The 21726-nt window shown below is 43.0% G+C and overlaps 1 protein-coding gene across 3 annotated transcripts in view; it reads right to left on the reverse strand.

Moving 5' to 3' along the window:
• The window catches only part of WDR19 (WD repeat domain 19), a 91973-nt gene that overhangs the window by 58720 nt on the left and 11527 nt on the right, over positions 1-21726 (reverse strand). For all 3 annotated transcript variants that reach the window (XR_012904319.1, XM_014576749.3, XM_014576748.3), the window contains exons 5-12: positions 17530-17645; positions 16297-16412; positions 12733-12813; positions 7991-8103; positions 3385-3558; positions 1921-1991; positions 1001-1173; positions 796-910 (exon numbers count right to left, since the gene is read on the reverse strand). Coding sequence is in view for 2 of the 3 variants with exons in the window: in XM_014576749.3 (XP_014432235.2) it covers positions 796-910; positions 1001-1173; positions 1921-1991; positions 3385-3558; positions 7991-8103; positions 12733-12813; positions 16297-16412; positions 17530-17645 (959 nt within the window). In the remaining variant the exon portion in view is untranslated. The remainder of the gene's footprint in view (positions 1-795; positions 911-1000; positions 1174-1920; positions 1992-3384; positions 3559-7990; positions 8104-12732; positions 12814-16296; positions 16413-17529; positions 17646-21726) is intronic.

The following is a 21726-nucleotide window of genomic DNA, read 5'->3' on the forward strand; positions in this document are numbered from 1 at the left end:
GGGGAAAAATTAATTGTGCATGGTGCATTTTGTGACCGTATTACCTTAGATTATTAGGAATTACTACTACTAATAATAAGGCGGCAAGGGAGTATAAAGAGGAGAAGTAGAAGGAAGCCTTGATAGAAACATGGGAGACTGCTTTCTCATAGTCACATCTTTACGTTACTAAGGATTAAAGGGGGCCCTCTTTCCCGATGCAATTTCACTAATCTACAATTATATTCATCTATGACTAATGGTGGACTTTTTTCTCTTTAGAGCGATCTTTTTGTTCACAAAAGATCCTGGATTGATAAATACTTGAGATTTAAGTGTGATGCCTAAAAAAAAGGTGTAGTACAAGCTTTTTCACCCTGCTCCACCAACCCATCTAAACCCTGTTCTAAAAAGAACACCTCAAGAAATTTGAAAACAAGTTGAGTCTCCATGTTTATGGCTTCTCTCCTAATTAAATTGCACATAAGCCAAACAACCTTCAGTTGGTGGCAACTTCTAGGCAGCATGGCCTGATGACATAAATAACAAAAGGCTTCATCTAACCCTTCAAACCCTGAATTTTTATTCTAATTGCTTCCACTATGTCTTGATTGTACTAATCCAAATTCTGGGAATCCAATGTGCTGTCCTGAATCTTAGTGTCACATGAGATTATACAATAACAACACCTTGCATTAGTCAGGATATTAGAAGTGTTAAAAAAAACCACCTGTTTTAGAAAATGGATCTATATTTAGCAGATAATGGATGATAAAATACTGTACTCTAAAATGAGAAAATTACAGTTATACTTACTATTCTCTCCAAGTGCATAAAACCAAGCACGATTGTTCATTCCTACAGCCAAATGATAAAGACCTACAGCAACAAAGTTTGGCTCCACTTCAACAGAAACTGTGATTGGTAGCTCCTATAAGGAAATCACACTCATTTGCCACATTGTTACTGCTTACTTAAAAGTTACATCTAAATTAAGTGAAAAATTAATAAAATGGCATACTTTTTCAACATGATTGACCACAGTAACTTCAAGAAGAGAAGTGAGGTATGCAACACGTGTGCTGCAAGTGTCTCCAAGGATTGGAAGCTTTGTCAAGAAGACATGGAGCGAGCCTCTTTGTGTAGATACTGCCAACAACTGCCCATCATCTGTCCAAGCCAGGTGATCAAGGCCTAAAATATTGACAAGCTTTCACAACAACAAAAAAAGCCTACTTGATTTTCAGTGAAACCTACAAGCCATTCTATTGTTTTTAAAAAGAAACCCTGACCTGATTTCATTATTTAAGAATATTTTTCAACTCTTTGCACTGAAGTATAAAAAGTATGTAAAACAGAACAAAAATAGTTTATCATAGATCACAACCTGCTATTCTGGTATTAGTTTTAGAAGGAATTACTTCAAAATTCACAATAAATGAATTGAGTATTGAAATAAGAGAAACACAGGACTCCAGCTCCAGAGATGTAGTCTCATTTCAATACTCTGAAAGTAATCAGGATTAGAATAGAATAGACCCAATACATGCTCTTAGCACAAGAACATGCCACTCAGAAAAATAAACCACAATGCAAAATGGGAAAAAATAAACACTAAATTATTTTAGTAATTTGAATATTACATGCTATGGACTGAAAAACAGTGGACAATCAACTATTTTTGAAAAACAGAATCTCAGCAATTTTTAAAATCCTCCCCTCTCCCACAAAAAAAGCTACATTAAATATCCAGTTTGGCAAATAGACCATCTCATAATACATACATATTGGAAAGGAAGGAGTTAACCACAGTCTATATTTAGAGTGCTATTCAATAAATATTGTCTATACTGTCTCTCTTCTAAACAACTTGTCAATATAAATAAAATTCTGTTTTATATGATTTGGCAAAACATGTCAGCATTGAAAACTTGATCATACCTTTATTTTCATCATCCAGGTTTATTATAGCATACATTTCCTTCAGTTCTGACAGGTCATGGATCTTAATGCTACAAAAAAAATATAAAGAGTCATTACCTTTACTAGTACTATATTCATTGATTACTTTCATTTCATGATGGTTATGATGAGAGAGCACTGATTCACTACATTCCAGCTCTGGAAGGGAGAGGGAGGAGAGGGGACAGAGTACGAATCAAGCAATTCACAGCTCCTCCAAAACTGGTGGGAGGGAGAGAAAGGTGCAGATAAGTGCAGGGTTCGGGTGCCCAGTGAGCAAGGCATGTTGGGGAGGAGGAGCTGACAAAATAGCTATTCCATGTCTTTTGAGTGTGCCCATTATTTTGAAATAGATTTCAAAATAATGGTGCGCTATTCCAGTGTCCCTGTAATCCTCGCTCCAGAGGTTTAAGGGATGTTTTGGAATTCCGCTTTATTCTGAAATTACTTCAAAATAAGCTATGCAATTCTCATTGTGCAAATTGTGTAGCTTATTTTGAGGTAAGGGTGTGCGGTGTAGATGCACCTTATGTGTCATGGGCCTCTTCTCTGGGGCAGGTGAGGTGGTCTGTTGATCCAATGTCTACTATAATGGAATCCTGAACTGAGGGTAACAATCGAGGTGCTACTACAGTACAAATAATGAATATTAATAATGAGGATTCTGTTGTGCTAAGTACTGTACAAGTAGATAATAAAAGATATGCAGATAATTTATCTGTTTGGTCATAGTGTGAAAATCTAACTTTCACATTATGCCGATCATAGAAGTTGAGATTGTGTGGAATGCTCTTATTTCTGAGGCAAAACGCTTTAGATTGTAGCATGATCTCTCAATGGAGAAAACTGTCCTAAATACTGATTTATCCAAGCCAAAATTTTCGTAGCTTCAGAGCATGAATTTTACATTGTTCTAAATAAATTTTAGACATCTAACAAACAGAGGGGCTGTCTACACACAGAGTTTGTACCACTATATTGGTTTAAAAATAGATACACTTAAGTATAACTTCTCCTTGCATGGACCCTGTTATACAGTCGATATAATAGCCTTACGTCAATGTAGCTTACTCCTGTAAATTCAACTCCACTGACATAAATACCTTTGTACCGAATAATTGCATCCACACTTTAACTGTGTTGGTTTGTAAACAGATATACCTTCATACAGATCAACCCTTAGTATTCCATAAATGAGTTAAATTTTCTCAATAATAGATTAAGTGGATTAGATGAACAACTACTGCTAACAGGAACTCTGTATCTAATCAGTAGTACACAGTAATGAAAGTACATTAGTAACACTTTTGGATTCAAGTACCACATTAGCCAATATAAAAGAAACAAGAAATTAAAAGATGTAACAATTAAGAAAGTAAGTAATCGTGCTTGATTTAAGATGCTTGCTATTCAAACATTTTATATACAAATAGGGTCACTTACCAGTTGTCTCCACATGATGCAGCTTTGTTTAGTGATTGTGATATTGCAATACTCATTAGGTTGTCCTTATGATTGCGAGCTTGAAAAATCTCTTGACCAATCTCACGAATGTGTGTAGAAATAACAACAAAGCACCCACGTGAGAAGCCAATCATGATGTAGCCATCACCGTACCTACAGCAAAACCAACAATAGAAGTGGGAGAGAGATGCTGGGCAGCCTGGCTACAACATATAGTAATGCAATATGAGAATGAGGACTTTGAGCAGGCTGAAAGTCAAAGTGCTGAAGAAACAAAGAGGGAAAGAAAAAAAAACCCCACACAGAATCTTCCTACAGCAGACATAAAAATATTTGTTGATGGGAGCTGCGTGTAGGACTCTTCTCCTCATTGAAGGAAAACAGCAGACAGGAGGCTCCTGGGAGCAGCAGTAAGGAGGAGGGTACCCTGCTCTTGACAAAACCACCTTAGAATGGTTCCCCAGGTCCTTGTCCAGCACACCAACCCCAAGGATGGCCCTGTTGGGTCTGGTACTAGTCAACATTTTCATTAATGATTTGGATAATGAAGTGGAGAGTATGGGCTTACAAATTCTGAAGATGACAGACACCAAGCAGAAAGGTGTTGTTAGAACTTGGGAGCACAGGGTTAGAATTAAAAATTAACTTGGTCTGAAACGAACAAGATGAAATTCAGTAAAGATAAGTGCAAAGTACTGAACTCTGAAAGGGAAATCAAATGCACAACTACAAAATTGGGAATAATTGGCTAGGCAGTAGTAGTGCTGAAAGGATCTGGGGCTTATAGTGAATCACAAGTTGAATATGAATCAGCACATAGATAAACCACAATATGTCAGGGAAGTGTCTGCAAAGCTTTTGTAAGGAAGACTCATGCTTCACCAATCCCATTACAATTGGAGGTCAGGGTTGTGACGTGGGGAAGGAAATAGGGGTGCGGGGTCTGGAAGGGGTATGGGTGGAGGGTTGTGTGTGGGGGGGAGGGAAGAAGAAGAGGGGATGGGGTGCCAGGTGCAGGTTCTGGCCAGGAGGCACTTATCTAGGCAGCTCCTGGCCACCAGCCCAGCAGCATACTCAGGCAGGCTACCTGCCTTCTGTGCTCCTGCATGCTACTCAAAGGCTCTGACTACAGAGGCCATGTACTCTCTGAGCCATGCACTCTTTGCGGGAAGCCCTCCATGCGCTGCCTGAGCTGCAAGCATGGCAGGCAACTCGGCTGAACTGTGGCTAATAGAAGTTGTGAGATTGTGCTGGGGGTGGAGGCAGCTTGCAGAGCCCCCTCACCAGAGGGCAAGGCACATAGAGAGCACATGGTCTCCTCAGCTGACTGTTGTGTGTAGAAGGCAAAGAGCCTGCCAAAGGCTTCAGTTTGGCTGAGGGATGGTGGCAGGCTGGACGTAAACTGTGAAGTTTACAAAGGATGTAAATGGGAAAAGGATGTAAATAGTGAAGTGGCAAAGTTTGCAGATGATACAAAATTATTTAAAATAGTTAAGTCAAAAGCTGATTGTGAAAGGATCACACTAACTTGGGTGACCAGACAACAAAATGGCAAATTAAAATTTAATATTGATGCACAATGGGAAAAATAACTCCAAATGTACAAAATCATGGGGGTTTATATTAGGGATGTTAAAAGGCATGTAATTTCAGCACTACTAGCTCCCACTTAAAAGACTGGGTATGTTTAGTGTTGAGAAAGCAAAACTTTGTGGACCTAAGAAAAAAGTCTTCAAATATCTCAAGGGCTACTATAAAGAGGATGGCAGTCAACTGTCTCTCAAGTTCAGTAACCAGCAGGACAAATAGTAATGGGCTTAATCTGCAGTAAAGGAGAGAGTTAGATATTAGAAAAAACTATAAGGATAATAGGCTTCCAACAGAGGTTGTGAAATCTCCATTATTCAAAGTTTTTAAGAACAACCACTTGTCAGGTATACTTTATCCTACCTCAGCAGAGGGGTTTGGACAAGATAACCTCGTGAGGTCCCTTCTAGCCCCAAATTTCTATGATTCTGTGTGTCTGCCTCAGTTTCCTCACCACTCCAAGGCATTATTTGGGCTGTCCAGAGAGCTTGGGGCTTTCTGGGCTCAGAAAAGTGAGCAGGACCCTCATGCCTTCAAAGGCTACCATTTGCTAGGTTGTCCTTGCTCTTTCCTGCCTCATACTACTGCTTTCTGTCTAGCTCGCTATTCCTGTGTGTTCTCGTATTTAAATACTTCCTGGTCACCTGAATGCCTTTATTCTGCTCCTATCTTTTTCTCCTCCTTGACAAGTGTAAACTAAATTGGATTTTCAAGGCTTGAGCCCACCCATCATTCCTAAGCATTGGAATCTGAGTAAGGTCACTGAGTCCTAAACAATCATCCAAGGGTGGGCAAAATATGGCCTGTGCCACCAGATCTGGCTTGCAGCCCATAGATAGCCTTGTGCAGACTTCCCTGCCTTCCTCACCCCTTCACATCACTCAGAGGGCCAAGTGTTTCTTTGAGTGCCACTGGGAGTCAGGGGGAGGAGGGTGGGGGAGAGAATGTGTTTGCAGGGCAGGCAGCACCCTAAAGTACTGCCCTTCAGGGCTTGCAGTGGCCATGGAAATATATGGGCCCTGCAGCTGGCCACTCTGAGTGTCATGTGGGGGGCACAGAAGGCATGGAGTCTACCGTAGGGTCCTGCTGGGCTGCTGGCTGGGAAGCTCCTGGGTAAGTGCCTCCTGCCCAGAGCCTGCCTTTGGCACCTCAGCTCCCCCCTTCCCAAACTCTCTGCCCCCGCTGCACACCCAAACCACATAACTCAAACCCTCCACATCCTGCTCCTGCACCCATTCCCCCTCCCAGATTCTGTGCTTCCATCACCTGCCCCAGGTCACAATCCAAATCTCTGCATTCCCCTCCTGCACCTATGCCACAAGTCACAACCCCCTCCCAGCTTGCACCCTCCTCCTGGTTAGAATCCTCTTGAGCACCTAAAGCCCCACCCAGATCCTGCACACCCTCCTGCACTGTAATCCCTTGACCCAATTCATAACCCTCTCCTTCCCTCAAACTCCCTCCCAGCTCCCACACTCCTTCTGGCACTCCATCTCCCTATCTTGAGCTTCCTTCTGCACCCACCTTTCATCCCAAATACCACACCTCCTTTAATTTCATGGACGAGTGTGGCCCTTGACCACTTACAAATTCTTGGAGTGGCACCCCATTACAAATTATTGCCAACCCCTGTCATTGTCACATCTAGTGACAAAACTCCTTACCAAAAAGCTGCATACAAGCAGGTTACTCACCCAGAGAATCATTGAATGGGTTTTATTGATATGTTTACATAAAACTCTGTTTATTTACAAGAATATACACGCCTACAGCTGGCCTTCATTAGCTAACTTGGGGCAGAGTTGTGGGAAGTTCCAGACCTAGGGTTTTGGTTTTAGCCTAAATGTCTACACTGCAATTTTACTCCATGGCATGAGTCCTGCAAGCCTAAGTCAGCTGATGCAAGCCAGCCTCAGGTGTGTATATTTTTGTAAATAAACAGATTACATCAAGAACGTTCCCTGATTCTGTGTCACCAACTTCTCCTCTAACAGAAGCCACTCACTAATTTCAGCAACCATATCATTACCAAGAATGAGTACAACCACAGTTCTACTGTTTCAGTTTGACATCCCAACTTTTTAAACAACAATTTTCAGTTGATGTGACTGTAAATTGTAGATACCCTTAGTCTAGCAGTGACTAAACTTCTCCTTATCAGTAATGGAATCTGTCAATGCCCTCCCATCCAAGGCTGAATCTCTCTAAACTGTGACTTTCTGATCCAGCAACTGTTCCAGGATCAGAGAGTCCTGGTGGAGGACTGGTGGCTGGGAGCCCTGTGGATTGGCAGGGCAGCAGGCTGCTAGCAGTGAACTGCCAGAGGGGTTGGGAGCCCAGTGCACCCCAGTTGAGCTGCCCGGTTACAGTGGGGCTGGAGCTGGGCCAGGGAGCCAGAAGTGACCTTCCTAGGTTTGGAAAAATCCTAATCTGGGACCAGTTGGATCTCAAGGGTGCAAGACCAGGGAGATCCCACCTGCACTGTAATTGGTTCTTGGGCTGAAAACAAAACTGGGAGCAGAACTGAGGACGAAGAAGGAGATGGGAAAGAGGTGGGTCTAGAGGGGGAGGCTGGCCTGGGGGCAGAATGAGAATGGAGGGAAGAGTAGAGGACATAGTGGAGCAGGGCTGGGGCTGGAGCAGAGTTGTGGTTTGAGATGGTCTGAGGGCAGAGCTTGGAGCAGAGCAGAGCTGCAGCTGGAAATGAAGAGGCGCTGCAAATGGAGCTGTGCTGGGAGTGAAGCAGGGCTGGGTGGTGTTCCCTCCCTGTCCCCTCTGGTGGCTGGCCCAGGCCCTGCCAAGTGCTCCTTGAACATTACCTCATGTCCAGTTTAGGGACCAGTGCTTTAGTCTGAAAAGAATACTGTATTAAAAGGACTATTGTACATCCTCAAAATCCTCATGTGATAGTGGGTTAAATACCAAAAAAAAATAATATCATTTAAAAAGATGCCCCTCAACTTTTTCTTGCAATTTTAAGAACTTAGTGTTTACTCACCATCTATAGGTTACAATGTTGCCATAGCGCTGCTGGAATTCCAGATCAATTGGGTTATCAGGATCATTCAAATTAAAAAGAAACAATGTTTTTTTGCCAACCACCACACTTATCTGCCAATTGAAAAGTGAAAAACACATCCAGTGAGAACATTTTAAAAAACACTACAGTACTGTTTTTACTAAATGATGAAGCTTTGTACTAATTATCTTCAGAATTCTGTTCAAGGTCTAGTTCCATTGGTCAAGTTATAACTTGACAGTCATAAGATATTGTATTTTGGGGATGCTGAGATTTTTCTCCTTTAGATGCAAGGAAACAGAAGCACAGTATTTGGAGGTTAATTTTAGTCATTGCCACTGCAATGATAAACAAAGCTTCTAAGCAGATATCATTTCTAAACATAAAAAATATGTAATAGAACGAAATTTCCTTAAAAGTTATTCAAGTTACTTTAAAATGATTTCCTTAAAATTATTAAGACATAGAATTTAACTTCTATCCAAAGAAATGCTTCTTATTTGAAGAAATCCCCAGAGATAATGCATTTTGTCTCTAGGGCAGGGGTTCTCAAACTGAGAGTCAGGACTACAAAATGGGTTGCAACTCCCTTTGAATGGGATCACATGGACTGGCTTAGAATTGCGAGAGTCCAAGACTGAAGTCCATGCCCCATTGTCCAGGGCCAAACCAAAGCCGGATGGCTTCAGTCTTGGGCAGCAGCAGGAATTGAATTATAGGCTAACCACCTGGCTTTGAAGCCCTTGATCTTCAGCTTTGGCTTCCTTGGCCAGAGTGGTGGAGCTTGGGCTTTGGTCCCCCACCCAAGGTGGCAGGGCTCGGGCTTCAGACCTCCCACTTCTGGGGGCATGAAGTATTTTTTGTTGTCAGAAGGTAGAAACGGTGCAATGAAGTTTGAGAACCCCTACTCTAGGGGAACAAAGAATCAATTCTCAATGTTCTCTCTACATTCTCTGGTGATCAAATAAGTAGCATTACTATCAGACAAAGCAGCTAGTCAATATAGGGTAAATTCTATACAAAATAGGAGGAGAGTAGATCATCAGAAAACGAAGGCTTCCTACTAGAATATCTAATAACAAGAAAACAAGAAAGAATGTTATGTCTCTCATGCATTGTGTTTGCTTGGATTGACAAAGATATTAAACAAAAATATTATATTCCAAAGTAGATCATTCTGTTTGCCCTCTATCTAAAAGTGAAGCATTATTCATGATAATTCCTATTTTAGGACTATTCAAATGCAAAAATAAAAGCACCAACTCCAAATGCTGTCTCTTAATATAGCTGGAAAAGAACCAAGCATCAGCAAAGCCCCAAAAAACTGTAATAGCTGATAACTAGAGATTTGAGGTTCCCCAAAGTCTGAGTGTGCATGAATCCAAAGATCTGGATTCAGCCCCTCTCCAATCATCATCTCTTAAAGCTTTCAGGGTATGTCTACACTACAGCGCTAATCCGAACTAACTTAGTTCGAATTAGTTCGAATTAGCTTAGTTCGAATTAACTAACGCATCTAGAACTAAAAACTAGTTCGAATTAGCGTTTTGCTAATTCGAACTAGCATGTCCACATTAAGTGGACCCTCAACCGGGGTTAAGGATGGCCGGAAGCAGTGCCGGCAGGGCATCAGAGTAGGACTTAGAGCGTGGAGTTGCTGTCTCAGGCTAGCCGAGGGCTGTGCTTAAAGGGACCCGACCCCCACCCCGGACAGACAGTTCTCAGGGGTGCCCCGCTTGCAAAGCAGTCCTGGCTTGGAGTGCCCTGAGTGCCCACACTGGGCACATCACAGCACTCGGCCATCAGACCGGCTGCACTTGCCACAGGCTGCAATCTAGGGAGAGGGGGCAACTGGGGGGCTACAGGAGACCTTCCACCCCCAGAAGCCCGCAGAGCCAGCCCAGTCCTCCCCATCGGGGGCTCGTACCCCATTCCTCCCTCACCTCCTTCCATTTACCCTTCCCTAGCCCCCCTTCCTGATGTACAAAAATAAATAAAACGTGTGGTCAAAAATAGAATCTCTCTTTATTGAACAAAACTTGGGGAGACTGGGAAAAGGAGGTGGGAGAGGGGAAGAGAAAGGGTGGGAGAGGGGAGGACAACTAAAATGATCAGAGGCTAATGAAGAAAGGCTAAAGAGACTGGGACTTTTCAGTTTAGAAAAGAGGAGACTGAGGGGGGATAGGATAGAGGTCTATAAAAGCATGAGTAGGGTGGAGAGGGTGCATACAGAAAAGTTCTTCATCAGTTCCCATAATAGAAGGACTAGAGGACACCAAAGGAAAGGAATGAGTAGCAGGCTTCAAACTAGTAACAGAAAGTTGTTCTTCACAAAGCAAAGAGTGAACCTGTGGAACTCCTTGCTGCAGGAGGCTGTGAAGGCTAGAACTAGAACAGAGTTTAAAGAGAAGTGAGATAAAGTGATAGAGGTTGGGGCCATGGAGTGGTATTAGCCAGGGGGTAGGAGTGGTATCCCTGCCCAAAGTTTGTGGAAGGCTGGAAAGGGATGGCATGAGACAAATGGCTTGGTCACTGTCGTCGGTCCATCCCCTCCAGGGTCCCTAGGGTTAGCCGCTGTCGGCAGACAGGCTACTGGGCTAGATGGACCTTTGGTCTGACCCAGTACGGCCATTGTAAGCTCCGGGCTCAGGGTCGGGGGTTTCAGTGGACAACCTTGATTTTCATGCACACCTGCTCCTGGGTGGCCAGGCTGGCAGCTCTCCTGCCCTAGACGGCCACTTTCCTGTGCCTAGTGCGGAGGTCGTGGACAAGGTCCACGGTGTCCGCACTAGACCAGGCGGGTGCCCGCCTCTTGCGGTCCCGGGCAAACTCCCGGGAGCCGCCAGCCTGGTCCCGGGAAGAGGGGGAGGGCTGGGGGGCATCGGGTGGCTGGCTCGAGCCGTGCCAGGTGCAGGGTCTGCTAGCTGGGTGCTGGCAGGCTTGCACCTGGCACGGGCATCGTAGCCAGCCCGTGCCCCTTTAAAGGGTCCAGGGCCGGGAGGGGGGCAGACGAGTTTCCCTGGTGTTGGCCAGAGTGGCCACCAGGGAAAGCTGGGGAGGGCTAGCCTCCCACTAGTTCGAATTAAGGGGCTACACACCCCTTAATTCGAACTAGTAAGTTCGAACTAGGCTTAGTCCTCATAGAATGAGGTTTACCTAGTTCGAACTAAGCGCTCCGCTAGTTCGAATTAAGTTCGAACTAGCGGAATGCTAGTGTAGCGCCTAGCAAAGTTAATTCATATTAACGTCCGTTAGTTTGAATTAACTTTGTAGTGTAGACATACCCTCAGTTCTTAAGTGTGAATACCATTATTCATTGTAAGTGTTAAACGTCTGATATATTTAAAAATTACTATTATTTTAAGCTCTTCTTCTAACGATACCACAGCAAATTTACTTTTGTGTGTAGTGTAATTTATTTTAATCAAATTAATTCTTCCTTTTCAGAAAATGGCATCTGGACCTTTTAACTATTACTATAGGTCACTGGTTCCAACCTTTTTGATATCAGGGACTGGCAAACCCATTCACAAACTTTTGGTAGACTGGTAACATCTGCATATTTATTATTTGCATAATATGCAAATATTCAAATAAAATGTTACCAGTCCACCAAAAGCCCCAGTGCCCGCCCTAACCCTCTAGGAGGGCCCCAAACCCTCCACTATCCTCGCAGTACCATTCACTGTCCCCAGAGACTCCTGCACCGATCCCCAGTGCCAGCCCCCCATCCCCTAGAGTTCACCACCACGAGATTTCCCAATGCCAACCTCCAGGTTTCCAGAGCCCCACTGCACCCAACCCAAGTCTCCCCCTAGTGCCAGTCTCCAATAGTAGCCCCATCCCAAGCCCCCGTGCCGCAATCCCCCAGTATTAGTCCCACCTCCAGAGCCCCCCTGCACTAGGCTCCCCTCACCACCTAGCCTTTGCTGCCTTCCAGCAGCCAGCTGAGCGCTACTGCCCAGGTCGTGGCTACTCTATGGCTGCCACACCATGATCATTTCTCCTGCCTCACAGCAAAGCGCTCTTCTGTGGCTAGGAAGAGACCCTGCTCCTGCCCTGCCAGGCCTGGCGACAGCCCAGCCCCCGACACACACACGGCATCAGCAGTGTCTGTAGCACAGACGGGCGCATGTTTCTGGTGGCTCTCCAGGCCACTAACAGTGGGGGCCTAAAGGTGCAGGTTCACTCAGCCCATGCGCATCTCGGGCTCATGGCACCCATCTGACAGCTGGTGGTACTAGCCCCCTTGACACCTGCTGGTTTGAGTCAGGGAACCTGGCTCCCCCCTGCAAAACTCCAACCAGTGCTGCAGGCTGCAGCACCCTGGGACCTTGGGGAGCCACCAGAGCTCAAAGTGAGGCCATGGCGAGGCTGCCCCAGTAGGGATAGCCTCACTGCGGCCCGACTCAACCACAGCACATGGGACAGCCACCCGTCACTCGCTGTGGAAGGAGAATTTTTAGTGCGCGTGAAGGCATGCACCTTATAGGGAACTGAGCTCCCCCATGGGCAAGGCTCATTAGCAGCTGAGGGCATAGCCTGGAAGAGTGCTACAGCCCGGAAGGCAGGGGTTTGTGGAACCCCACTGGTCTGTGGACTAGGGGTTGGGAACCACTGCTGTAGCCTAACGCAGCAGACACAGATAGAGCATTCCCCTTACATTCAGAACAACTGACGTGCTGAATGTTACTATGCATTGGTTTCATACAGTCACTTACTGTGCTTTCCCTGGTTGATATCCTTTCATCAGTCTTCATCACTGAGAACTGCATATCACTGGGATCTGCTCTTACTGATGTCTGCAAAGAAAGTCCAGATTCAGATATTATTTTTATGTAGTATATAATTAGAGTCCTGTGTGGATGCAAAATTGTGTGTCTGCATCCACAAAAATAAACCATGGATATCTGCATTCACATACACAGATGCGGTATGGCATATATAAAGTGGATTTTCGCAGATCTTCAGAACTCTACGCATAGTGTGCTGAGCACTGTATAGCTAAGATAAGAGGACACTTTTCCTATCTAGAATATTTTGTGTGTTAGTGCAATATAAATATTAGTAACAATTCCACTATTCTACCTTTATTCATAAAATCAACATCCTCTCTTCATTAATAACAGGAGAGAGAAAGAAACTACAGCTTTGATCTTGTTGAGCTTTAATTACCAGGGAACATCCAGCAATAGATGTCCGAAAGGCAGATAAAGATGTAAGTCTAAATAGAGGTGTTAAATTCATGTTAATGTAGATATATTAGTAACTGAAGTGGCATGACCAAATGAGATCGTGTTAAAAAAGAAAACCAATCAAACCCATAATGGGAAAAGAAGAAAGAGCCAACACTAGAGCATTTAGAGACAAGCAGAACTGAAAAGGATGAAACAAGCAGCCCTCTCTATCTACCAAAAGGAGATTCATGTTGAATATATATAGCATTGCTTCCATAAAAATTCCAAAGCCATTTTACTATACATTAAATGCTCAAAACAATGCTGTACAGCCTCTCCCCCAGTTATGGACCAAACACTTGGCTGTAACTCAAAGTGTTCATAACTCGGACCCTAGTGAGTTATATGGCAACCGTGCTGCTTGTAAGCACGGATCGCATTCGTAACTCGGGAACCGCATTTACAACCGCTTCGGTCATAATGCGAATGGTCGTAACTCGACCGTTCACAACTCGGGGACTGCTGTACATGAAATGCTCAGAAACAATGCTGACATTATAATAAAAAGTTTCAGAGGGGTAGCAGAGTTAGTCTGTAACAGGAAAAACTTAAAAAACAACAAACAGTCTGGTAGCACTTTATAGGCTAACAAAACATGTAGATGGTATCACGAGCTTTCATGGATACAGCCCACTTCTGCAGATGATTCTTTCAGAAATCAAAGAGGCTGATAAAAGAGGTGCTATAGTTATCATGAACAGGTCAGATTACAAACTGGAGGGTGCTGGACAACTCTCTAACACTGCATTATTTTTTGATCCCACAAGGAATACCAAAAAAACCTATATGATCTACTCAAGAAACTTCTTGAAGCAGCACAGGAACAAATCTTCGTAGACAAACACCCAAAGCCTCAAAGTATTCCATCTACTACCCAAATCCATAAACCTGATGTCCTGGATGGCCCATCATCTAAGGCACTGCACTCCTTCGGCAGAATTGCCTGGCTATGCAGACTTTCTCCTCAGGCCCTTTGCTATCAGGGCTCCCAGATAGCTTCAACACACCACTGACATCCTGAGGAAACTACAATCCATTAGTTATCTTTCAGAAAACACCACCCTAGCCACTAAGGAGGAAGAAGCTCGCTATACCAACATTCCACACAAAGATGGACTACAAGCTGTCAGGAAGGGGATCCCCAATGATGTCACGGCGCAACTGATTTATGAGCTTTTGTTACTTTGTTCTCACACATGACCATTTCAGATTTGGGGACAATTTATACCTCCTCACCAAGTTCCATATCCTCCTCTCCTAGAAGTCCTAGAATGTGGGAAGCCTTTAACTCCACTTCCAGGGATATTTCCTGGAGCAGAAGGCTGACATTCCCACAGCTGTGATTGCTACACAGGGGAACTGTAATAAGACATGTCCTTGTGCTCTCCCTCTGTTATGAAACCTTAGCTATGCCTGCAACTCCTTTTGTATTCAGTTTTGCCTGTGTTCCCTGTGTTTCCTAAAGAAAAATGCATGATTTCAGAACAACAGGATCTTTATTTATTATGCCAACTGCATTTGGGAAGGGGCAGTGGATAGAGAGGCTGGTTTACAGAGCAACACACATAATTGTACAATGGGGAAGGTTGGGAACAAGCAACACAAGGTAGTCTCATCATTGTCTGGTCATTCAAGAAACTGGTTTTCAAAACCTCTCTGATGCATAATGTGCCTCAATGTACTCTCCTTATTCTCTGGTGTCTGGTTGCTCATAACAGGCTGCCAAGTAACGTGCCTCAGTCCTACACCCCACCAGAAACTTCCCCTTTTATTTTCACAGATATTATGCAGCACACAGCAGCAACAATAGGAATATTGCTTTAGCTGAGATCTAATCGAATATATAAACTTCACCAGCATCCTTTTAAATGGCCAAAGGCACATTCTACCACTGTCCTACACTTACTCAGCCTGTAGCTGAACTGCTCCTTACTGCTTTTCAGGCTGCCTATGTATTACTTAATGAGTCATAGGAATAAGGGGTAGGTTGGGTCTCCAAAGACAACTATTGGCATTTCTAATGGTAATTTTCTGGTCTGGGAAGAAAGTTTTATCTTGCAGCTTCCTGAAGAGAATGGAGTTGCTAAAGATTCAGATCTCATACACCTCTCTTGACCATCCCATGTTGATATTGGTGAAATGGCACGTCATCCAAGTCCTCCGTGTGGTTTATATACTCTTTCGCAAGGTGGTCTGGTGTGAAGATAAGGGTACGCAGTCCATCTATTGCCCAATCATAATTCGGGAACCCCATCCAAATAAAGCCATTCACTATGCCCTGCATATTCCCTGGAGTTACTATTCTTCCTAGCAGAAGTGTATTGATTGCCTTTGCTATTTGGTTCTCAGCAGCACCCACTGTAGACTTACCCATTCTGAATTAATTCCTGACTGACTGGTAGCAGTATGGCATTGTGAGCATCCTAAAACCTATGGCCATTCACTTCTCAAGTGTAAAAAAGGGTCTCGTTCTGGTATTATGGTGTTTCAAGTTGGGGGAAAATGATTCGCAAAACTCCATGCAAATGGCCTTATATATACAAAAATTTTGCAAGCCACCAGTCATCGTCCCATAACTATGTGATCGCATCAGTCTATATTTGTTTCCCGGGATCAGACTTGGCATTTCACTGTGCTACCATACCTGACTGCCACTAGCATATGCCAATTGCTCCATTCAGTCGGTTCCTACACATCTGTGTGCATGACCTTCTCGCTCTCTTCCCCACGCAGGTAGCTCCTGGCTAGGCTCTGGACAAACTGCAGCATAATGCATTTTGGGGCAAGCCATAACATGCAGCACTGAAGAGTACTTGAGTCCATAGGGCAACCCAAAGAAACTGCTATAGGCTCCAAAGTATGCTGAAGTTATGCTCCAGCCCTGGAAGCAGTCCAAGATTAAGAGAATGCAAAGATGACTTATAGCCACTTTAGAATCCACTCCTACTGGGCACAGAGTTTGGTTTTGTGACTCTCAGAGACCAGCACAGAATTTTGCCCCAGGATCATAAACAAAGTATAACAATAAAATAAAGGTGATGATATTACCTGTCTTACAGTATCTCCTTCCTGATTGCTAATAGTTATCATTTTGTCTTCACTACCTAGTGCCAGCAAGTTTTCAGTACTCCAGCAACCACAAGTGATCCGCTTGGTGTGTTTACCTGAAAAACAAATATACACCTAACTTACACATATTTTAAAAAAGTATACAAAATTAGAGGTGAAAATGTGACCTCTAATTTATATCCATCCCAGGCAGGTTTGACCCCTACAATACACACATTAAAAAAAAAATTTAAATGTTAAAGGAAAGATTAATGTACTTCAACTATGTATATTTTCATAAAATAATTAGCCTGTGAAACAAAAAATTGACATGGTGAATATTAAAGAACGCATAATTGTCAAAAATATTTATCATGAAAGTTTTTCTTTTTAAAAAAAAAAAAAATCCTAGAGAGGAAAGCCTTTGTATCTTTATGGAACCTTTAGGACGTTCTCATCTTTCCACCTGATTTGTATCAAACCTAAATTGTTTACAGTAGCTGCCATTTCTCCCCCCCCCCCATGGGACTCTAAAGTTTATTGATGTTTCTCCTCAAATATACCATGGAAATGATAGAATATCAACACAAAACAGTCCACTGCCAATTTTCTGGCCTGCGGAGCAAGGGAAAAAAATTTAGCTCAAGTTTCCCAGTTTCCCACATGGCAGTACAGAACGTTGCCACTCAGTCATCGCAGAGATGTTTTACAAAGTATTCTATAAGAAACCATTCTCGCATGCATAATGAAACAAAAGTTGCTACTTGAACAAAGGTACACTTTGGAGTTAGTTATACAGTATTATATTTTTAAACTGAACAAAAAGGAAACTTAACACTTGGAGTACAATTTTTCTCTCAGATACATACAAACCCTATGAATTCAGTATAAGACAGGTTGAACCTCCCTGGTCCTATGCTGAATTCCATGGTTTAGGACCTTAATGTTCCCAAACCATGGAGTTTGCCAGATCAGGAGAGGTCATGGCTCCCCGCCCAACTGTAGGCTCAGCTCCCGGCTGGGGCTGTACTCCCTGCTGCCTGCCCTGCTGCCTTCAGCTTCCTATCATGCCAGCCCTGGATGGGGCTGCATCTCCCACTGTGCTAGCCCCAGACAGCTTGCTTTGCTGCCTCCAGCTCCAGTCGGGACTTCACCCTGCACAGTGCCAGCGCAAGCCGCACTCCCTACCAGACCAGAGAATCCTGAATTTTAAGAGGTTCTCCCTGTACTTACCAAGGACAGGAATCTTGCGAGAAGTCTGTCGGTTATAAATAAGCAAGTTTCCCTTAGTTGTTCCAACAGCAAGTAAGGCTCCAACTTTGGACCAAAGCAAGAAAGACATTGGGTCTCTGCAAATATTTAAAAAAAAACACAATAAAGTAATCTTAAATAGCATCAGTGAGAGTCTTTTAAAAAACTTAAACAAGAGCATTTTTCACTATATTTCTTTTTGTATTTGCAAAGTCTTGGGTAAACTTGAGCTGAATCTAATTCATTCATTCATTTAAGGGGAGTTTGCCACTTTCAGACTTGCTTAAGCATGCTCAAAATAGCAATGAACTCAGGGGAAAAAAAGATTTGTTTAAATATTTAGAAATGTACAAATGCAATACATATCCACATCTAAATGTTGGCACCTGTCCATAAGGTCTAAAAATCCTTGATATATTTTCAAATACAGGCAGTCCCCGGGTTACATGGATCCGACTTACATCGGATCCCTACTTACAAACGGGGTAAGGCAACCCCGCACTAGCTGCTTCCCCCCAGCAGACCAGGGAGACACGAAGCTAGCGCCCCCCCCAGCAGACCAGGGAGACGCGGAGTGGCTTTTCTCAGCAGACACCTCAGCTTGAGAATAAAGGACTGAGGGAAGTGAGGTGTGGGAGAATAAAACTGAGTTCTGGAGAAATGTTTGGCTAGAGTTTCCCCTACAATATGTACCAGTTCCGACTTACATACAAATTCAACTTAAGAACAAACCTACAGTCCCTATCTTGTACGTAACCCGGGGACTGCCTATATACCAGAGGTAATCAAGTTGACAAATTTCTTTCTAAGAAGTGTTAAAAAGAGATGGTACTTTTCGAATTTGTTTTGCATTGTCATGTCATGGTTAATTTGGAACTGATCCCATTATTGTATTCACATGATGGATCATAGTTCTTTGATTGACAAATTATCCAATGTAGTGAGAAAGCTTAGCAGAAGCTATTTTCCTTTGAGTTTCAGATACAGGAAGGCTATCTTGTGTGTGATTTTTTAAAAAAATATAAAAGGCTAATATTTTAATTGAATTAATTAAAAATATAATTTCAATTTCCCTGCAGCCCAATCTGTCAGCCAAGCCTGAATCCTGACATTCCTGTTGCATTTATATTGTTGTGTGCAATTATGTATGGCTTCCTCACTGAGACATCAATTCTAAAATCCAATTACATGAGGGGGACTGTATTTTTTGTAAAATGCCCTTGAAGGACATTTTATTTGTTTTATTATTGTATTTTTTACTTTGTAAACTAACAAGCATAAAAGATAACAACAGAAGCAAAAACATGGTGGATTGATTTAAATCAAGGTGTTTTAAATCCCAATTTAAATCACCCAAAAAACCATTGATTTAAATCAAGTTACCAAAAAGTTAAGACGGTCTATGCTTAGAGTGCACTTAATTGTGAAGTAAACCCCAATGAAGTCACTGACATTTCTGGGTTTTTTAAGAAAACAGCTATAGAATGGGGTTCCCTTGGAAAAAGCTGAGTTATGATGAAGTGACATAGGGAATAGACTTATGGTATAACCATGATGTTCCTAACCAAGTGAGTTATAAGATCAAGAATACATATTCCTGCGCCTCCAGAAATATAATCTATGCTATCATGTGCTGAAAGTGTCCGTCTGCTATGTACATTGGACAAACGTCTCAGACACTTCGCCAAAGAATCAATGCCCACAAAACAGACATTAGACAGGATCACAAAGAAAAAACAGTTGCTTGTCATTTCAACCAGAAAGGACACTGTCTGAATGACCTGCTAACCTGCATCCTACTTCAGAAGACATTCAAATCTGCACTTGAAAGGGAATCCTCTGAACTGGCATTCATGCTAAAATTCGACACTCTCCGCACGGGACTTAACAAAGACCCCAGCTATCTTACCCATTACAAAGATAGCTTCCCCCATTATCACCTCTAATTCTATTAACTCACAGACATCTCCCCTTCCCCACCTCTAATATCATTAACTCACTGGCATTCACCTCCTTCCCTCCCCCCTACATCCCCCTTCTGTTCTGTAATGTGATTTGTCCTTTTCATGTGTGTTCTTTTTTTTAAATTGTATCCTTTGGTAAATATGGTTGTGACTATTTTCTTCCACTATTTGATCTGAGGAAGTGGGTCTGGCCCACGAAAGCTCATCATCTAATAAACCATCTTGTTAGTCTTTAAAGTGCTACATAGACCTGTATTTTGTTTCAAAATAAAGGGTATGTTTGAAAATGACACTAAGTGGCAATTGGCAACTCTAGACTTCTCTTACTGCAGTTTTCTATCTTGTATACTTGGGTAATAGAGTGGGAATCTATCTAAACAAGCCATAAGGATTAGCTAAGCTAATGTTTTTCCCTTGCAACATCCAGCACAACAGACAACTTGGAAATTTGTCAAATAATATTTATCCTAAAAAGAACAGAGTGTCTTGAAGAATGATGTACTGCAAAGTGAATTATTTAAGTTAGTAACCAGCTGACCCACTCAGCCATATCCACATCATCCAAATCATTTCCTCACAATAAGCAGTTTTCCTTATGATGTTACATTCTTGCAACTAGGCCTTGCATCTTCTTTTTGCACTACTTACATTTGAAATATTTTCCTTTTTGCTTAGGGAACGAATACTCATAAGAGATAGAGTCTCTTATACCCAGAAACCATGACAAAGTGTGGGGGAATTTAGAAAGCTGTGTGTGTTCTGAGTAAGGTCTTTCCTTTTTCTTTCCAGTCCACTTAATTGTTCCTTTCTATTTTGCCTCCATCCTACTCTATATATAATCTCTGTCTTTAAGACAATGTCTTAACTAACTCCTTTTGTCATGTTCGGCCCAGGCCTACCCCCACATAAGCACAGAACAAAAATGACCCTATCCAGCTTGTGTCTTTCTTTGCACATGTTACTTTTTAGTCTGCTGAGAAACAGAAATTGAAAGCCAAGAATTTTACCAGCTATTGCTTCTTGAGTTAGGCTGGACAGACTAGAGCCATTAATTCACTTTTATGAAATTGCAAGTGTAGGTGTAGCATATTTGTCATGAGACTTAATTGTAACTTATTTTTAAATGAGAAATTTAGTATTTTATTAATGATTAAAAAATTTTAAAATCCAATTTAAATAATTTTTTAAATCAGTTTTTATTTACCCAGAGCAGAAGTACTAAAGGAATAGATATTTCTGTAAGAGGAGCTGCTCATATCCCAGCTACTGGAGACAAAATGAGATGCATTTGAGTCTGTGACTGTCAGGATCAAGTTTCTCATAAATCATGTGAAGAGGAACATATTTGCTCTGTTGCTAAGGGGTGACATTAGGAGCAGGAATTTTATTATCTCACATGCTTTAAAAGTACCTAGCACATTGTGACTGCTACTGTTATGCAACTAATGATAGGAGGAGAATCTAAGGATTTAGGCACTCTTGATATTTCTTTAAAACAGTGTCTCTCAAACTGCAGTCCCTGGACCACTAGTGATCCGTGGCTGCCTCCCAGGTCATCCACAGCTGGAGCTAATCCCCCCTCTCCCGATTTCCCCACAGCAGGGAGTGTGTTGGCACTCTAGCCTCGTGTCCACCAAGTGCTGACCCCACCACACCGGCTCAAAAGAGATAGAGAACAGAGCCACGCTGCATTTCTCGCCTTCCTCCTGCCCAGCTCAGCTGGGGGAATGGCAGTGTAATCAAGGGCTTTCCCTGTGGCAAGGACAGAGTGTGAAGAAAGCCCCAATCCCAGGACAGCAGCATAATTAAGGGCTTTTTGTGGAGAAGCGGAAAGGGAGTGTGAAAAGAGAGCAGAACAAGCGGCTCTACACTATGTTTCTTGTCTCCCTCCCAACCAGATCTCTGGGGGAATGCCAGCGTAATGACAGCCTTTCTCTGCCACTCTCACTGGGTGGAGTTGTAGCCAATGGTAGCTGTGGGCGGCCCTACTGGGACCCAGAAGGGCATGGAGCCAGGTAAGCAGCTCCCGTATGCCCAGACCCTGCACCCCAATCCTCCTCACTTATCCTAACCTCCAGCCAAGACCCTACACCCATAGCTTGCTCCTACTGCAGGGCTGAGCAAAAGATAATCTGCAGGCTGATCCAGTCTGCAAGAGCCTCAGCTATCCTTCTGCCTGTCCTGACCCTGCTTGGCACTCAGGAAAGCTGGCTGC

This window comes from Pelodiscus sinensis, chromosome 5 (assembly GCF_049634645.1).
Source record: "Pelodiscus sinensis isolate JC-2024 chromosome 5, ASM4963464v1, whole genome shotgun sequence".
NCBI classification, from domain to species: domain Eukaryota; kingdom Metazoa; phylum Chordata; order Testudines; family Trionychidae; genus Pelodiscus; species Pelodiscus sinensis.